Here is an 18919-nt window from a genome sequence, read left to right as displayed (position 1 = left end):
AACATCTTTTTTTTTCTTCCAGATGAAGGAGATAGAGGACCTGACAGAACGTGAGGAGCAGCTGGAGCTCTACATTGAGGAGACAGAGGACCTGTTAATGGTGGGAGTGGACCAGCCTCGTCCTATCCGCTCAGCCTGCAGCGAGGAGGTCCTCACAGTCCTAAGTCCCCCCAACCCAGGCTTCCCAACCAGGACCACCAGTCTCATGGCCCTACCCAGGGGAAGTGAGGGCGACCTACCCTCCTGCTCAAATAGACTCTCCCAGAAGCCAGAGGATCACTCCATGGAAGAGTCCACTAATTCTTTGTTTGAGGGAAGTGAAGCAAGTATGGACATGTCGTCTAGTGTGGGAGAGGTTGATGATGGTGGTAAACGAAAAAGTGGTGCTAAAAGTGAAAAACTAGTGAAGACGGCAAAAAATGTTACAGATAGACTATATAAAGCCCCAGAGCCAAAATTTAAATATCAACCGAAATCAAAGCAGTTGTCTAGAAGTTCAGGTGCTACATATGATACAGGTGTGAGGACAAGGGACAAAAGATCTCCCATCTCGCCTGCTAGGGATTCCCCCTCCAGGAGCATGTCACCCAGGGTATCCCCAGGTCGCCTCAAGTCTGAGTCACCAAGGTCAACCCCAAGGTCATCTCCATCTCCCAGGCAAACTCCAGAGAAACAGTTAAATGAAAAGTTCTCAAAAGATAGCAGGAGAGGCAAGAAACCAACTGATTCAAAAGAAAAGGATAGTAAGACTAGTAGTGAAAAGGCAGGTCCTAGTGCTGCCAAAAAATCACATCCTTTACCAAAGTCCAAAGGAGCAGATCAGATATCTTCAGGGACCAAGAAAGATCCTTTGGATAAAAAGCATTCATCAACTGGAGACCTGGCAGATGTCAGGAGCAGACGACAGCCTTCTACTGGTAGCCATGATGATATCAGTGGCAGGCAATCATCACCTTATGGAAGGCAAAGAGATTCTGATAATAGTAGACTCAGTCCAAACTCTGATGGGGGTGGTCGAAAATTCGTATCAAGGTTACGCCATATTGCCAGTGCCTCATCTCTAGCAAATGTTCCAGAATCAATTGCTGAGGAGGTGGAACCAGCTGAGCCAGAACAGAAGAGCACCAGTCAAGTGGTGGTGGTAAAGAGGAGGAAGAAACGTCCACAGATTGAAGGAGAAGAATTCAGGAGGCACTCGGAACCTTTAGGGGAAGAGCTAGCTGAGGCATTTCGATAAGTATACACAAGACTTTGAGCAAATGGAGTGGCAAAGAACAGGGAGCTCATGTTTACAAGGAAGGGAAAATACTCTGAACTGGATGGGGAGTTACCTAGAAAATGTTAGTTACAGAATACCCAGATCAATGTCAAATGAGGATACAGAGCAACAGGGAGATGGAAATGTTGATTCTGAAAATGGTGTTGGAGGTCAACTGGTGCCAACAATAAATGTTGTAGCATGTGATGATTTTGATGGTAACAGATTACATCGAGAGCCCAGTGTGTATTCTGAGACAGGGTCCACAGTGTCTGAAGTATCAACGGTAGTGGACACAGAGATAGACGCGTCTGAACAAGCCGTGTTCATGGAAGGAGTAGAAACTCTCTCAGATGATGATTCACCCTGGAAAGATCCTGATATGTTGGAATCTCCTAAACCTGGATCAAAGAGAGACCATGACGTGCTGAGAGAGAGAACAAGTTCTGTGCCTGAGAAAATGGCAAGGACTGAGAACGATAGTGATATTAACCCTGACAATCAAGACAAAATGGCTACCTCACAATTCCCTGAAAATCAGTTCTTTGTTGGTGAATCTCTTCCATTGGACTCTGCTTCTGTGTCCTCAGATTCTCTAGATGATAGTAAATCAGTGGATTCTCTGGAGTGTCCCAGAGAGAGGAAAGGTGTTGATGAGGATGAGGACAATTTAGATGACTCTTTAGATGAATCAGACATGCGGGACACACTGACCTCTCAGACAAGTGTTAAGTTTTTCAACGACATTAATAATTCTACCGAATTGTTGACCTCTGGTGAACTACAAGACACAACAGAGGATCTGGATTCATCTAGGAACAGTGATTTGAACATTACTTCTCAGTGTACTTTGTCACAACAAACAGATAAACTTGCAAATTTACCTGAATTTAATGACTCTCCAGTTTCTGATGTTACTGCTACACCAGTCTCATTATCCAGTGATCTAAACATTATTCCAGCATCGGAAACAAGTGCCCCAGATATAACCACCAAAACCATTCCTCAGGAATCATCAACAGCAGTCCTCTCATCAGCATCAAATGAAGTCCCATCATCACAACTGACCAGTGAGGATACAGATACAGATTCCAAATTTGAAAACTCCAAACAAACAGGATCAGACGAACAGTTTGAACAAGAAGAGGGGAAACAAAGTGCTTCAGAGATACAGCCCACAGTGGACCAGACATCAAATTCTAAAGAAACTGAGCAAAATGAACAGTTAATACAAGGGGACCAAACAGTGTCAACGACAAATATTCCAGACACTGGATCTTTAGAATTAACAGAAGCAGGACCAAATTTACAGATAGAACATGAACAGAGGGATCAAAGCATATCAGATCCACATTCCACAATCTCAAAATCACAAGAAACAACAATTGACCAAACATTGCTATCCAGCCAAGATGAAACAGCAGCAATGGATGCAAAGAACGAGGGGCAAGTCGAAGAAAATACCTCATGTCCTTCAGTATCAGAGACAAATGATTTACCGAATGTGTCATTAGAAGACCCAACTCTCACGGAACAGAGCAGAGGAAAGGCAGGGGAATCGTCAGCTCCTGGGGAAAAAAGTGAAGACAAAGGTGATTCTCTTTCTGCACAGTCTGACTCAGAATCAAACAAAGTGAACACAGTTGATAAATCATGTGATGGTATAACAGTGGAACAGACCGACAGAGCTTCACAAGTGAACATTCCAGGATCACCAAAGAAAATCACTTCCACAGTGTCGGGAACAGCCTCTCAGACTGATTTTATTTTTCCTCAAAGTTTCGATAACCAAAATGAGACCAACATGGAAGTTGAGGAAAATAATGCAGAGCGTGAATCCATGGATATTTCTACCTCAGTGAGTGGATTCGGTGGAGCAGAAGACCAGAGGCCATTGTCCGTTATTGCAGTGGATGTGGTTGAAGAGGCTAGGAAGACAGTGGGGGTGTGTACCAGCCCGTCCCTGATCTGTCCCCATGACGACACCCACAGCTGTTCTAACGACAGCCTACAGGAAGTCAAGGAGCAGCTTCAGGAGTTACAGGAAGTCCTAGAGGGCCACATAGGACTCCCAGCCAGGTAGGATAGGTTTTACTGTTATCAGCTGATTTTATTATCAGTAGTTTTGAATCTTCTTTGAAATTACATTTTATATTGCTAATTTAATAAGTGTCCTAATAAATAATAATATCAATTAATGCATAATTTGATATTGACATATATTTTGTTCAAATTACATTCCTAGCACAGGATTATTTTTGACTTATTAATTTTTTCCCCCCAATATTTACATTAAAGGTATACAAGCTTCATATTTAAGAAATAATTTTGAGAAATACTTTTGAATGCATACTATTACATGTATATGAGAAGTCAGACTTGGTACATGGTACATGTACTTGATGATAAACAATGTAAATTTGCTTCAATGAGAGCTTCTAAAAAATATATATGACACAAGGCACTGGCTTTTGACAGCTTCCCATTTTGGTATTAATTTGTAGAATGTAAGGTAATAAGAGTTATTCCCCTTTTAAAGAGGTGTGCCTATATACATAAGGACATAAAATGTTCAGTTATCTCTTTCTTCTGTTCTTAATATATTGCATGGACTGGTTTGGGGTATCAGATGTACATGTTGCTAGGAACTTCAACAAAGTGACATCTCGGGAAAGAAAGATTACATGATAAAATTTTTCTTTAATGTTCTTGCACACAGTCAGCATTAAGAATTCATTTTATTATGCACTAGAGATATTCACAGTCAGATCTTTAAATGCTACCGTGCATGGGATATCAGTGACTTTTTCCCAATACAATTCAATTTAGCAGGTAATCACTGACACCTGAGGTGAAGTATTTGTCAACATCTTTATTTAGGAGGTGTTTATAGGCATTCCCCAGTGAGCTCACTGAATTCCTTTTATGTACCGAGATTCATTATCAGATTCTGTCAGGGGTTTTATTGCACAGCAGATCTGATTGGTTTGATAGAAGGAGCTACCAAAAAAAGTTGAACTTCATTGATAGTGATTCCTTTTCATTCACACCTTTGTTTACTAGAATTTAAAAAATTACTTGACAGGTTTTTGTTACTACATTTATTTATTTCATTAAAAAAAGTTGAAATGCACCGCTGTTTGAATTTGTGGGGTTTTTGGGGAATATTGAAAAAATATTTATTTATTCAAATTAGATTGATAAAAAAAACACGATTAACATTGATTAAAATTGAGCATTTTAAAAGTGACCTCCTAAGAATTTAATTTCATGCAGGTCTGGGCTTGGGGAGATTTTAAATATCTACATTTGTAATGAAACGGAGATTTTTTGGCAAGATAGGGGAGACATTAGATGGAGTTTTATTAAAGAGTTTGTTTCTGTTGTCTCGGAATTTGTTTGATCTGTTAATGACAGATGTCAGAATAGCCCAGGAGGACCATTCAGATATTATGATCGGCACTCGGAGAATCTAAAGATTGGCACTCCGAGAATCTAAAGCGTGAGAATCATGGGTTAGATTTATTGATTGGGTATCGATTCTTCAACAATACATCATAAAATATTTATTGTTTCATCCCCCTCAAAAAATTGTGTGATGAATATTTGAAGATGTATCTTGTTTTGATGGGCTAATTAGGTTATAAATTCATATACCACAGAGATTATGAGTGAGCAAGTAAACATTTTCTGAGCACCTTGATATTTGATTTTTTATTGAAGCAAGTATAGATTCAGTATTTAAAGAAAAAAAGAATCTGTTGTTTCAGAGAAATTTTGAAATGTATTTTGCATATACAAAAAGCTGATCATGCAATTATCCAAACTAAGATTAAATGCACTTAATTTCACTTTTGAACCACCAGCATTTCCTTTTAAATCTTAATTCTTTGTACCAATTAAAGTACTACCACAGGTATATTGTATTTATATACTGTAACACACATGTAATGACTTGTACCCTTATTTGTCACCAAAACTTAACAAAAATTACCCAATTCCAAAATTGCTTTCAAGTCCTTATGGTGTAATTATTAAATGGCCCAGTGTGTAAGATATTTTTATTTTCAAAGAAGATTTATTTAGACATAAGATAAGTATATACATGGATACCCCTGGGGAGATATATTAATTCCTTATTCACTGCAGAAAAAGACAGGAGTTGTGTAAATCTCCATGTAAATGCTAAGGTTCCATTCAGGGAAAGACAGGCTAAAACAGTCGTACAGAGAAGGTTTATTTTTTTTCTTCCAGGGGAGGGTACCAGGTGTCCCCCCAACTATCATCTGCCAGGAGGGCTGTCAGGCAGCGCGCCATGATCCAGAGGAATGGTCGCTTAGAGAGCGGGGAGTCAGACGGCACCGATCCCCTCACCGAAAGTGCTGAAGCCACAGGTGAGACACAGTTAGAGACTAGATAAGTAGAAGGGAAGGGAGAGTGGTATTCGAAGATCCAGCTGCAATAATGTAGCCCTTTCTGACTTTTTTTAATTTGTCTTTTTCTGCAAAAATGGTAACAGAAAATGGATATATGGCGATACATTATTGCAAATATCAGCTTGAAAGTTGCAGAATTGTTATGATTACTGTAGAGAAAGCAAATGAATATAGATTATTTATTCATCAAACAAACATTTTTTTTTTAATTTTTTTTTTTTTTTGAAGCTAAAGATAGGCATTTTACTGAGGATGGAAATAATGTATGTTTTGATTTGCGTGATGGCCATTCCCTTCACTTTATCAGTCAAGGTGCTGTTTAGTCTTTGATTGATAAGATATTGGACAGGAGAGCTAATTATCTGAAAGTTTCTTTAAGTAGATTAAGTGTATAATTCTGCTTTTTCTCTCCAATCTCTGTATATTGATGCTTGTGATTCAGACTGCATCACTGATGTTATAAATATAAAGAAACTCCTTTCTTGCATCTGCTGAATAAATGTGTACAAGTTTCATACTTTTTGGACAGTTTTCAGTGTAATTTTGCAGATTTTCTTTTTTTTTTTTTTCTTGTGTATTTCATACAAGTTTTTAAATATGCAGTCATCATCTATTTAAACATTACTGGGATAAAATTGGGAAGAAGTTTAACTAGGCAAAACTGTATGCACTGAAGTCCTATAAGCTAGTTTTGTATTATTGATGTGCGCCTGCCTTTAATTGTTCCATCGGCTCACACAATCAATATGCATGGTCCCTCATTCATAACATCCTTGAGTTAAAAAAGCTCAGTGTCATACTGTTTCAAACATCAATACGGTATAGTGGGTATAAGAAGTTTAACCATGGCTTGATGCCAGTAAGATTTTCTTGGCTTTAAAAGTTCCGTCCCATTCCGTCGGTGCATTAGAATGGTTTTCATTCACTGAGGAATAACTTTGTTGGATTTTATATTTGACCTGGTCAGGTATTTGAAAAACTTTTTGCATTTTAATTTTACACTGTTTAAATCTTTGTTTTTTTGTTCAACATTTGAAGATTATTTTTGATTTGGAAATAAAATTGGATAATGACAAACACTGTTAAATGTCATAAGAAGTCTGGCTTGTTGAAAAATACCGGTTGATCTGTAATTGGAGATCAAAGATTTAAAAGTGGAAAATCAATATTGCAAATGTGACGTACTCATATTAAAGTTTCAGCCATTGTTTTCATTTTACAGTAAAACTTGTGGCAGTTGGAATTCCATATTAACCTCATATTTCAGATAATAGCCGATTTGTAATGTTATTGTTGAAATGGCAGCTAGGTTCATATATTTGAACCCCTTTCCCCATTATATCATTTTTGTGTCTTTTTCCTGGCAAATTTGAAAAGGTTATGAAAGTGTTCGCAGGTAAACGTCACAAGGACTTTTAAGAGCTGGTTATATTGACAGAGAATTCAAACAATTGAGCACAATTGAAGCTTCGCACGATTTCCTTAATTGACCTGTCAAACAATCTCTTCCAAATATTCGTATTGTCAAAGTCCTACAAGATTTTGAATTGTTTGCAAACATGTGTTGACTGCTTACATACCATAAGAAATGGACAAGTGCTAATTCTGTTTTGAATGTTGGGTAAATAAATGCTGATCTAGGCCATAGATACACCATAATCAGCAATATAAACTCCCCACTTTGAATAGCTTCCTATGCCAGGAAAAGAAAAAAAAGACCAAATTCTGTCCTGAGGAACTTATCTAACTAGAGATAGCTATAAACTAGCTTTCTGAACTCGATTGATTTAAAATTCTTGTGAAGCTTTTGTTGATTTTATATTTTTCTGGCGCTTGATTGAGGCAGCGTAGATGTGGGAGTTTTAATTCCTCTTTTGTATTGTAGACACTGGGTGCTTTAATTGATAAGAGATATAGATTTATAGGGAATTCTTGGGGGTGATGGCATGGGTGTCCTACCTACAACTGGTAACAGAGTGTCCATTTTACGATAGCACATTTCACGGATATTCAATTCGAAACATGGAAAATAAATTATCGACAGCATTATAATCAAAATGTCATTGTTAAAAATGAGGATTAAATTTATTCACGCAGTGGAAGAAATTAAATGATTAAAATAAAAAAAAAGCATTAAAATTGAAACCCTGATCTTGTTTGATGTGTCGGGGGTATGATACATTTTGAGAGATTAATAGTACACATTCACAAAGTATTTACCTGAACGGCCAGTGTAAACAAAAGTAAGAAGTGAAATTAAAGGGAGACCCTTAACGGAATGAAAAATTTTGTTTAATTGCCAGGTCCGCTAAACGCTTAAGTGAAGGAAACGGATAGGTTTTAATATATATATATATATGCAGGTCAGTGTAATGTCCCACATTTTAATTAGAATGTTGTGTAATAAAAGGCTTAACATCTTTATAAGGATTTAGATTAGGTCAGGTTCTTTTTAAGGGGCTACCTTGGAGTGTCTTTAAGGGGATACCAAATAATTGGCTTTTAAGAAAGGCTAAATAAAGATTATAAGAGACCTGAAAAGTTACAGTGTCATGATTTTAAATCAAATTAGATTTAGGTTTTTTTATTACAATGGAATTATTTTGTTATTGGTTCATTATTATGTAAGCACAAGTTTAAGCACTTTACATTGAATGCTCATAGGAAAGTCTGCAAATATCAAAAAGAGAATTTCTTTAATGTTTGAAAAAATTGGTAACTTTCCAGTAAAGTTAAAATCTCTGTGTCAGACAAATAACAATGTAAGTTTTAAAAAATGAAACAAATAACAGTAATTTGTTATGTTTTTCAGGTTCCCAGTCAAAATCCTGCTCCAGACCAACTTCAGGATCCCGTAGAAGAAGAAGGGCACAACTCAAGCCATACAAGAAATCTGGGAAGTGTCCGTATTGTCAAAGCTCAGAGGAATATCAGCTTACTACAGAGAGTGAGAGCCACAACTCAGATACTGCATTAATTAGCAAAGAGGAGGAGCTAAGTCAGCCCGACCAATCAAAATCGGATGAAGAAATTTCCTATGATGCAACAGCAGTAGGCTTATCTGATGAAGAGGCTACAAAAGATGGCGAACATGGAAATTTCAAAAAGTGTTCCAATGTCAATCACTCTGTGGATCTAGAAAATATTGATTCAGATAAAACTCTTCCGAAAAGTGGTTCAGTGAGCAGTCTGAATTCTGAAGTGGAAAAGTACTGTTCTGTGTTGAGGGAAATAGATGATCAGGAACAAAATATTCCAGGAGAGAGCAGTGATACAAATATGATGACTAGTCAGAGACCAGTTGATGGTCCTGCCCATCGTCCACAGAAACTTAGGACAGACATGAACTCTGTGGATTCTTCTTATGGATCTGTTGGTAAACCAGGGTCAAGAACTGCCTCGGAGACTAGAGACAGTGAGCAGCAGACAGATCTATCCTCTGTTGATAGTCCATTAATGTCTCCCATGTCTTCTCTCCATTCCTCACTCCGCTCCCCAAGACCTGGGATCCACCACCTCATTACCTCCCCAGTCAGTGTATGGAGTTCCGATAAAAGTTCTTCCTCTCCCAGGAAGGCCAGAGCATCAGGGGGACTCAATACACCCACTGGACGGAGAACTCCCAGGAAACACAAGTCATCCAAGTTAGAGATGACCTGTGCTGACGTGTGGTCCACAGAGACAGTGGATCCTAATTGTCCTCCTTCTGAAAACAGCGCTGCACTGGATTCGGATGTTTCGTCAGAGGAGGACAATTGTTACTCATTAGAGACAGAGACGGTATCACCGCAGTCTCCGTCTTCTTCAGACAGGTTTTTCGATCACGGGAGCTTTATTCTGGAGAGTCCTCCAAGCGGCAGGGCTGTTCCTATCCAGTCTCCGGTCAGATATGAGGTGACTGTGAAGGAAGAGGAGACCAATGTGTTCTATAATGTGAACAAGGTGGAGTATAAAACTTATGGCTTGAATTCACCAACACTGTCAACCACAATCCCAGAAACTATCAATATAAATGTGACAAATACAGATACTCACAGAGTAGAAAATCGTGACGAGTCAGTGAACCATGAAAGAGTCGTGTTCAGTCGATCTGATACTGAATCTCCCACTCATGTTATTGTATCTGAGAGAAACTTTCAGGGATCCTCTACTGTGTCAAATGCTGATGGACACCATGTGGAAAATCAAATTCAAAATGAGTATGGAAACAGCTATGTGGAAGAGAGGAGACCTCCTCTTAATGTTCAGGTTTCAGAAGACCCTAGAGGAGTGAAGTCCTTAACCTCTCCTATAGAGTCTGATACTACTTCTGATTACGGAACAATGATTGGTGATGGAAGGAGAGGAAACACATCATTTATGTCTGACTCAGCAGACGATTTGGATTACCTCCCTGGAGATAGGTCATCAAATAAAAGCACACCAAGGGCAAAGATAACAGATGATGCACAACAACCAAACAGATACAGTAGAGTTGGTGAGCAAACAGTTCTGCATTTTAACGAAGAAAACATAGACAACATTAGTCCAACAGAACAAGGTTTACAAACAGTTAGTCCTGCAATGAAGAGGCTGAGTAGATCACAGTGCACAGTCACCTCACCTTCCTCAGAAGTTGCTTCCAATGTGATACAGGGCTCAAGTGCAATGGATGTCCTCAGGGATTTAATCGAAAATCCCATTAATTCAACCACAGAAGATGCTGAGCATTCTGATGAATATGATCCTACCAGAAAGTACTATGTGGAGGATATCTGTGATGAGGTGCACTCCAGTTCTAGTTCATCTTACACAACCCCTCAACAGTCACCTCGATTTAGTAAGACAGAGATAGCTGAGACATCCGAGGAGCCTCAAAAGACTGAAGAGGCAACTGAAAAGTTGCTGGTGCCAACAAACCTGAAGAATATGCAAGCAATTTCTGTTGATGCAGATTCTCAGGAACCAAAGGCCATTCTCAAGAAGCAGACGAAAGATGATGATAGTCTTCACAGAGAAATGAAGAGAGAAATCCAGCAGAAGTTGGCAAATCTCCAGCGGCGAGTGAGAAGTCTGAGTGACTCTGCTATCAGTTCTGATTACCACACAGATGGAGATTCAGCCACTGTGTCTCCCAGAGGTAGTCGTCTTTACGAGTCTGACAAGATATTGAGAGTTGGAGGAGGACATCTTGGACCCATTGAGGTCAGGACAAGTGAGATTGAAACTCCACAGATTCCAGCAGAGATTCTAAATACAAAGGCACTGGAAATTGAGAACAAAAGTGTAAGAAAATCACCTCTTAAGGACTCTGGAAATGTGTTTGATGACAGTGATACTTGTGATCTAGGAAAATCTGAAGATGACTCTAAAAAGGAAAGCTCTGACAAGGAAGTTAGTGACATGATGCAAAAGAAATTCCAACAAAGATCAAATCTTCCTATTGAGGTGACATCCTCATCAGAGGAGTCAGATTCTGATGTGAGATGTGAATCAAACAGTGAGAGATCTCTGTCACCAGGAGAGATCCTTATTGATGACTATGATGAACCTCAAGAGGAAGAAACTGTTGAAGCCGAACAAAAATCTAAATACAAGTACAACATGATCAAAGAAAAGTCTCCTTCCATGTCAGATGTTCTAACAGATGACCGTGAAGAGATCAGAAGATCCATGTCAGAAGCCTGCATGGATCAGTATGAAGAAGCCAAGGATGACACTGCCAACAGCTCTAATGATAGCATTGTATTTGTTTTTATGGGTCAATCACACAGCAAAGACAGCATGGAGCAACTGAAGTCTTTCACATCCAAGCAGCCAGAGTACAACATCTTAAGCAGCACTGAAGTGTTAGAAGACAGGGGTGATGAGAGTGATGAAGATGGCAGAAGCTCAAACAGGGACACTGTTATACATGATGAAGATGCCATTGATGGGATGGAAAATTGGGAGCAAAGGCCAAGGAGCTATACAGACAATGAAGATGATGACAGACCACTTCGACATAAATTTGGAATTGATGAAAGTGTCCTTCCTATTCCCACTCGCTCCATGTCATCAGATAATTTACCAAAACAAGGCCTGAGTCAGCAAAAAATCCATAGGTCAAGGTCTACCAGTCTGTTAGAAGTTCACTCCAAGATAGAGGTGGCTGACGATTCTAGTAACAATGAGGGTATCTTCCCACCCTGTGTGGAGACAAGTGAGAGGGAGTCCCAAAATACATCTGATGTCAGAAGACAGCACATCAGCCGAGATTGGCGACAGTGACTTCTCACTGACAGAGCTGCCAGATGACATGCAGTACTCCCGATTCCCAAATCGCCATGCACATCCAGATGACATTCATCAGCATACTAGCTACAATTCCACCATGAGGCCTAAGGAGGAGGAAAGAAATGGTGAACTAGTGTCTCAGGTTGAGTTTGGAACTCAGACAAATGAAACCATCTTGCCAACTCATGCTAAAGATAGTCGAGTTCTTCCTGGATTAGATTCTCCATTCAGAGCAAAGAGCACAGAAGAGTTGCCAAGAGGAAGGCCAACTGAATTACACCTGACAGAGGACACAGAAAACTGGCAGAACTTGTCCTCCATTGTTATAGAAAACAATGCAAGACTACAGAATCTTCAGCAGAGGTTGCCTGGAGAGTATCAGTATGGATCTGTAGATTCAGTGTCTGCACACAGAGATGACACAACACAAACCTCTACCTCCCTTCAGAACCTGGAGACCTCCGCCACTCAAACTGACATCAGCTTTCCTACTCTTACTTTATCTGAAGTGGAGACAACTGAGGTCCTTCCAGACCTATCAGAGGTGGATGGAAATATCAATACAGAAAGCATTGGAAATGTTAGAGATACTGTGGACTATTTTGATAGACTAAGCAGAGAGCCATCACCTGTAAAACAGGACTCTAGGAAACCGGCCCCCAAAAATCAAAACAAAGACTCAATGCAAAAGAAAGCAGATGCTGAGGTAACAGAAACCATTCTTGTTGAAAAGGAATATAATCTGGAGACTGAGTATAACTATCCTAACCTGAGTGCAAGCAACAGCGAGATGGAAAAACTGAAGGAGGAGCATGAGAAGATGATGGAGAAGTTTAGAACAGCAACACAGAATAGAAAGAGAATGACAGATAAACTAAGGAAAGAAGGAGGCCCTCAAGGAGTTCATGAAGAATTTGTTGCAGAAGAAGCGAACAGACAACAAAGCTTCCCGCGTATGAATCTGCAGTCCCCTACTCTAACTAGAAATGAAAAAGCAGATAAGGTGGCCAAAGAGAGTATAGATGTTCAAACAAAGAAAGGTAATCAAAATGGTGCTATTTCAAATGAAGAAAAAGCAGAGATGGTGGAGGATGTTCTCAGTGATGATGAGGGATGTATAACTCCACCTACCTCACCAACAGCCATAGAAACAGAGATACCGTCACAGGACATCAGTATTCCACTCAGATCAAGGTTACAGCATCTGAGTAGAGAGGCAGAAAGTCATGTAATGATGAATGGAAATGCTGACTTGACTGAGAATGTGCAGAGGGAGATTCATGAGAATGGAGGACCAAGTTTAAAGCTTGATCTGAGTGCTATCACTGGAGAGCCTGATTCACAGCCAATTACTAACCTCAGCAATAATCAAATAAAGCAGAAACTTGATAAGCTTCATAAAGAGAGAGTCCAGATTATTGAAATGCTCTCCCTCAACTACCTCCCTGCCAGCTTTACTGTAGAACTATTGGAAGCTAAACTGAACTACTGCATAGGTCAAACTGACCTTATTTTAAAGTCCTTAGAGGAACATTGGGACAGTGATGAAGAGAGAGTGAGTACAATACGCCATCCAAACATCACAAGAGAACACCTGACCATGTACAGAAATGAGCTACAGCAGTCCAAAACAGACATTGAAATCTGTCGAGAGAAAATGCAGAGGAACCAGGGAACTGGTAGAGGTAGGACTAAGGGAAGGAACCGAGATTTCCTGAGGATGAGGAGGAATGCTGAAATAGAGGCCTTCAAAGTCGAAAGAATGCTAGAACTTCAGAACTATGAAAGATCACAAACCCTACATAATTTGAACAATTCCTTTCAGGAGTCACTGCCAGAGAAAGGATCCAGCAGGAGTGTAAGTCCTACTTCATCTGTCCATTCCTCGTCTCAGTATATGACTCCAAAACAACACTGTGATCATTTAGTCCATCTCCGGAAAGAGCTTGTCAAACACACAGAGGACCCTAACTTCCTGGACAGGATAAGTAGGTCAAGTTCACCAGCTCTGCACCACAGGACAACCTCACATCCCAGCCCAAGACTTCACCACGACTACCTCTCACCACGATCCGCAAGTACTCAAGACCGAATCTTTGACTCAGAATCCCACATTTATGACAGCTACTCAATGTACTCACCCCGTGAGTCCACCTACTCTCCCAGAACTTCTTACCACAACCGACAACTCAACTACTCACCTAAGATAGCTTTCTCTGTGTCAGACGAGCTGCCCTCTTCTGTGGACTACGGCTATAGCACCTACCTTGTCCCTCCTCGCCCCAGGGACCGGGATTCCCCCAGAAGTGTTTCCTCCGACCCCAGACCTCCCAGTAATACTCTGCACTCCCCTACCCAGCTGTCCACTGGGTCCATTTCTCCCGAGCCAAGATTCCGACCTGTGATGGACCATTCGCTGGAGCATCAACTTGAGTCGAGGAACTACTACACGGGCAGTGAGAGTCGACAGCTGTTACATGAGATAGAGCAGATTCGTCTACAGAACAGGACAGAGATCCAGAGAGCTCAACACATACTGGACTCTTACAGCAAAAAACCATCCAGGTAAAATCCAAAATATTATTTTCTTCCTATAATTGTTGCTTAATGTCGGCATGAATGTTTATTCTAATGATTTCTTTTCAAAAAAAAAAAATTAGATGTTTTTTTATTAAGTGTATGCTTCTTTTTACTTTTAGATAGAAGTCTGATCATTTAATTCCATGAAAGCTTCTTTCTACTTCGTAAAGAGTGAGTTATACTATATAAACACTGTCTTTTTCAGGGAGGCTCATGTGAGTGCTGATCGTCCGAGTTCCTTACCCAGGCGTCCTTATTCTTCCTACAATGACTATGCGTCAGACCTGCTGGACGCCAGTCAACGCAGCATATCAGGCACATTGTGTGGAAGTTACGAACTTTACGAGAAAGAAGTCAGCGACCTGACTTCACGTCACAGACCATTGTCTCCAGGCTCAATGATATCGGACGTCGGAACTTATCACGGAATCGACCCAAACAGAATTCGACCAATCCAATCCTCGGATATTAAAGCCAAGCTAAAACGACGACACACGACTCGAAGGTGACATGCTCAGGAAACAATGGATGAACTGCTTATCTGTGATATTTTATGTTGGTGCCAAAGACTTATCGTATAGTTTCATTTTGTTGTGATTTCATTGTACTTTGTTCAACTGATCTATTTCTTCTGTTGGATTTTATGGCCGAGCTGATTTTCAATGTTGATGAATTGATGAATCTTTTGCATTGAAAGGTACTTTTTTTTGCTAAAAAATTGTAGTACATGTATTCATTAATTTCATTATCTTTTGTATGCTCAAGTTTTTTTTTAATTTTGGATTGAAAAGTGACAATGCATGATTATAAACATTAAATTTTTAATACCTGTGCGATATAGTACTGGGATTTTACGTTTTTAATTAGAATGAAATCTTACCTTTCAGGTCTTGGTGGATGATGAATCAAACAAAGTGAAACAGTGAAAAGATACTGATGCAAACAGACCTTCCTTTTCTTCTGATTTCTTGATTCACTGGTTTGGATCTATATAAACTAATGTTTATAATCCTATTGATGGGGAATATGTTGTGATATTTGTGTGTATTATGGTGCTATTGGTGCTCAGAAGTGCTATTGACCATTATTATTGTTCTGAGAAAAAAAATTATAGTGATTAATGTTTTAATGATAATTGTAAGTGTTTATAAGATTATTACTCAACATTTTAGTTGTTTGTATATTGTGTTTCTAAGAAATTCTGTTCTCTAGGAATCTATTTATAAGAAGGTACTGAGTATTAAAATGAAGGATTTTAAGACATTTGTTTTTAACTTATAAAAAATGTTTTTAACTGGATAAGTTTTTTTAGATGTTGTTAGATTAAAGTCACTGTTAAGAGAGATGTTGCAGGTTTTATTAAAATATTTGTTTTTAAATCTGTGATCAATGTTAATGATTCCTTCCAAATATCCACTGAACTCTTTATCTAGTCAAAAGGATCTGTGTTAACTTTGTTCAATTAATGTTGATTATGATTTGTACATTCTAAGCTCTGTATCCTATAAAATATTTTTGAAGAAAATCATGTCATTTATATGAAAATTCAATGTATTCCTCAATTTTCTTGATATTGAAAATCATGATCATATTTATTTTTTGCCTCTTTGCTGTTTTTGGCAGCTTCCATTATTTTGCCGTCCATTCAGAAATATTTTTTTTTTCGACAGTATGTATGTTATTTTCAATATATTTTTGCTAGGGCATTTTCATTCATGATTATTTATTTACATTCTTCATCTTGGGTAATATTTACTCGTCTAACTGTTTCCAAGTGTATAAAAGTATTATGTCGAAATTTAAAAGATTAAATAGTAATTTAATTTAATTTAATTTCCTGTTTTCAAAGTTCAGTGCATATTGTAATATATATCAAACTGAAAATTCTGCTCTTTTACAACTTCCTGAAAGACAACAATCAGTTTCTTATATTATTGTTAATTGTTTTGTGTATGCATTAATATATGCAATTTTTTAATATTTTGCATAAACAAAGTATAAGGCTAGTGAATCATTTTTTAAGGTGAAATGGTTTGTGTAGCAACAATGAATATTTGTTTTATCAAGTTCTCAAAGTGTAATCTCATGAAGACCATCAAATGAAATTCACCAAAATATAATTCATTTTGTGTGAAAAATATACGGTTAATAAACAGTAAAAACATTTCTTCTTTGTTTTGTGTTCTGTTGACTGGAGAAATGAGTTACGGTTCTTTTTCGACCTATAGCTATACAAAATGTACAATGTCTAAAAACTAAGAAGAAACACTTTTTTTAAAGAAGATGTGTTTGTGAAATACTGATTCCCCTGTATGGCATCTTACGGGGGATGGAGATTAAAGTTTCTCAAAGTTAAACTCCAAGGTCAAAATTGTTGGTATCCAAAGAAAGTACTAATATTTTCACAAGGAATGTAAATACCAGTATACCTGTGAAATATGACACCTAGTACTTGCTGCTCAAAAGTTATGGCCAAGGTTAAAGTTTGTTTTTTATAAGTGGGTCAAACTCTAATATCAAGGTCAAAAACATTTTCACTCTTTGAAAGGTCTTGTAACAATGAATATATACATGTAAAGTATGAAAGCCCTAGCACCAACTGCCCAGAAGTTACGACCAAGGTTAAAGTTTGAATTTTTTTTTAGTATAAGTGGGTCAAACCCTAAGGTCAAGAGGTCAAATTTGATTGTACCATATAAAGAAAGCTCTTGTTACAAGAAAATACACCTGTGAAATATGAAAGCCACAGCGCCATGAAATTCCAAGTTTTTGCGGACAAACAATTGACAGGACAAACACTATATAGCCCCGAATCTATTACGGTGGCATGAAAATTAGTTTATCAATTTTATTGAGAAAAGTCGATGGAAGACTTTAGAGATAAAACATTAAGTTCAAACTTTGCAGAGACGCAAAATCCATGTATCAATATAGTCAATCAAGCAAGATTCAAAGTTGCAAGTACATGTGTATGTATATGGTCTAATAATGTTAATGCTCTTGTTATATGAGTAAAATCAATGCATTTTTCATTTTGGATGTCAAACTATCAGGTTGTTAATCAACGGATTTATTGCATGGTGAGGGTGCTCTAAAAACAATAAACGGGCAAAAATAAAAAAAACCCGAACGCGAAAATTTTATTTCTTTGGGGACTTTCCCCCTAACTTTTTGGTAGTCTTGTACAAAGAGGAGGGGAAAGGGGATTAGCATCTAAATGAGTACTTAAAATTAAAACTAAGAAGATTGCTTTTTCAACGGTTCAGCCCCACAACATACGGAATATATTTCATTATCTATATTTAATATTTGAAATCATTATTGCCATACATGAAAGTGTTTAATAATCATTTTTGAAGGGATTTTTCCCGTATATAGTTTTTGTCCTGTCCGTCCATCTGTCTAGCTGTCTGTCCTCAAAAACTTTAACTTTAAAATTTGAGCCGATGGTGGGGCTAAGGCTTTCACATTTCACAAGTGTATTCCTTCTGACATGAGCTTTCTGTGGTTTCCTCCAAATTTGACCTCTTGACCTCGAAGTTTGGACCAGTTTTACAAAAAAACAAACTGTTTTTTAACCTTGGCCATAAGTTTTGAACAACTGGTGCTAGGGCTTTCATGTATCACACATGCATTCAATAGGTATAAACGTTTTTGACCTTGACCTTAGAGTTCGACCCACTTTTAAAATCACTTTAACTTTGACCATAACTTTTAAACAGTTAACACTTGGGCTTTCATATATATTTAACAGATATATTTCTTTTGACAAGCTCGAGCTTCCTTTGGATACCAACAATTTTGACCTTTTGAGCTTAATTAAATTGACCTTCAAATGGAGTTTGACTCGCTATTCAGAAACTTCAGTCTTGACCATAAGCTACTCAACTTCTTCTCTGGAATTAAAAAAAATAAGATGAAACTGTATATATAATAATATTTCAACCATTTGTTTGTAATTAAGCTAGAGCTAGCACTGTGCAGTGTCACAATGTCAACATAGTTTAGCGAGATAAACTTTATATGCAAATCTTTTCTTCCTTTTGTTTAGACAATGAAAATGCAGTGTAAAGATTTTAATTTTTAATTTATTTTTTAATCATAACATTTAAACAACTTAGATAATTTTACTCTGCCAGAATAAGTTCTAACTTCAAGAAAGGGGGGGGGGGGGGGGGCCAAAAAAAATTTTTTTTTACTTACGAGAAAAAGTTGAAACAAAAAAAAAAAAAATGTTCAAATATTCGCTACGGGTTGATGCACAAAGGTACTGAATATACAGTTATTTTTTCTTCATTGATTTGAATTTTGAAACATAAATGGGAGGTTTTACATAATAATAAAATATCCGAATTATTTCACGTACAAATGGTGACTTTCCACGTTTCCG

The 18919-nt window shown here is 38.0% G+C and overlaps 1 protein-coding gene across 1 annotated transcript in view; it reads left to right on the top strand.

The window, feature by feature from the left end:
• The window catches only part of LOC134231950 (uncharacterized), a 58260-nt gene extending 42511 nt beyond the window's left edge, over window positions 1-15749 (top strand). Inside the window, 7 exon segments of the mRNA XM_062713900.1 lie at window positions 23-1228; window positions 1230-3337; window positions 5513-5652; window positions 8507-11910; window positions 11912-14514; window positions 14735-15226; window positions 15417-15749. Coding sequence (XP_062569884.1) covers window positions 23-1228; window positions 1230-3337; window positions 5513-5652; window positions 8507-11910; window positions 11912-14514; window positions 14735-15038 — 9765 coding nt within the window. The 3' untranslated portion in view covers window positions 15039-15226; window positions 15417-15749.
• The last annotated feature ends 3170 nt before the right edge of the window (window positions 15750-18919 follow it).

The sequence above is a fragment of the Saccostrea cucullata genome, unplaced genomic scaffold (genome assembly GCF_032062105.1).
Source record: "Saccostrea cucullata isolate Sc308-1 unplaced genomic scaffold, CSIRO_AGI_Scuc_v1 ctg323, whole genome shotgun sequence".
NCBI lineage: Eukaryota > Metazoa > Mollusca > Bivalvia > Ostreida > Ostreidae > Saccostrea > Saccostrea cuccullata.
Note: the sequence above shows the minus strand (reverse complement) of the source record. Positions and strands in the feature narration are given on the sequence as shown.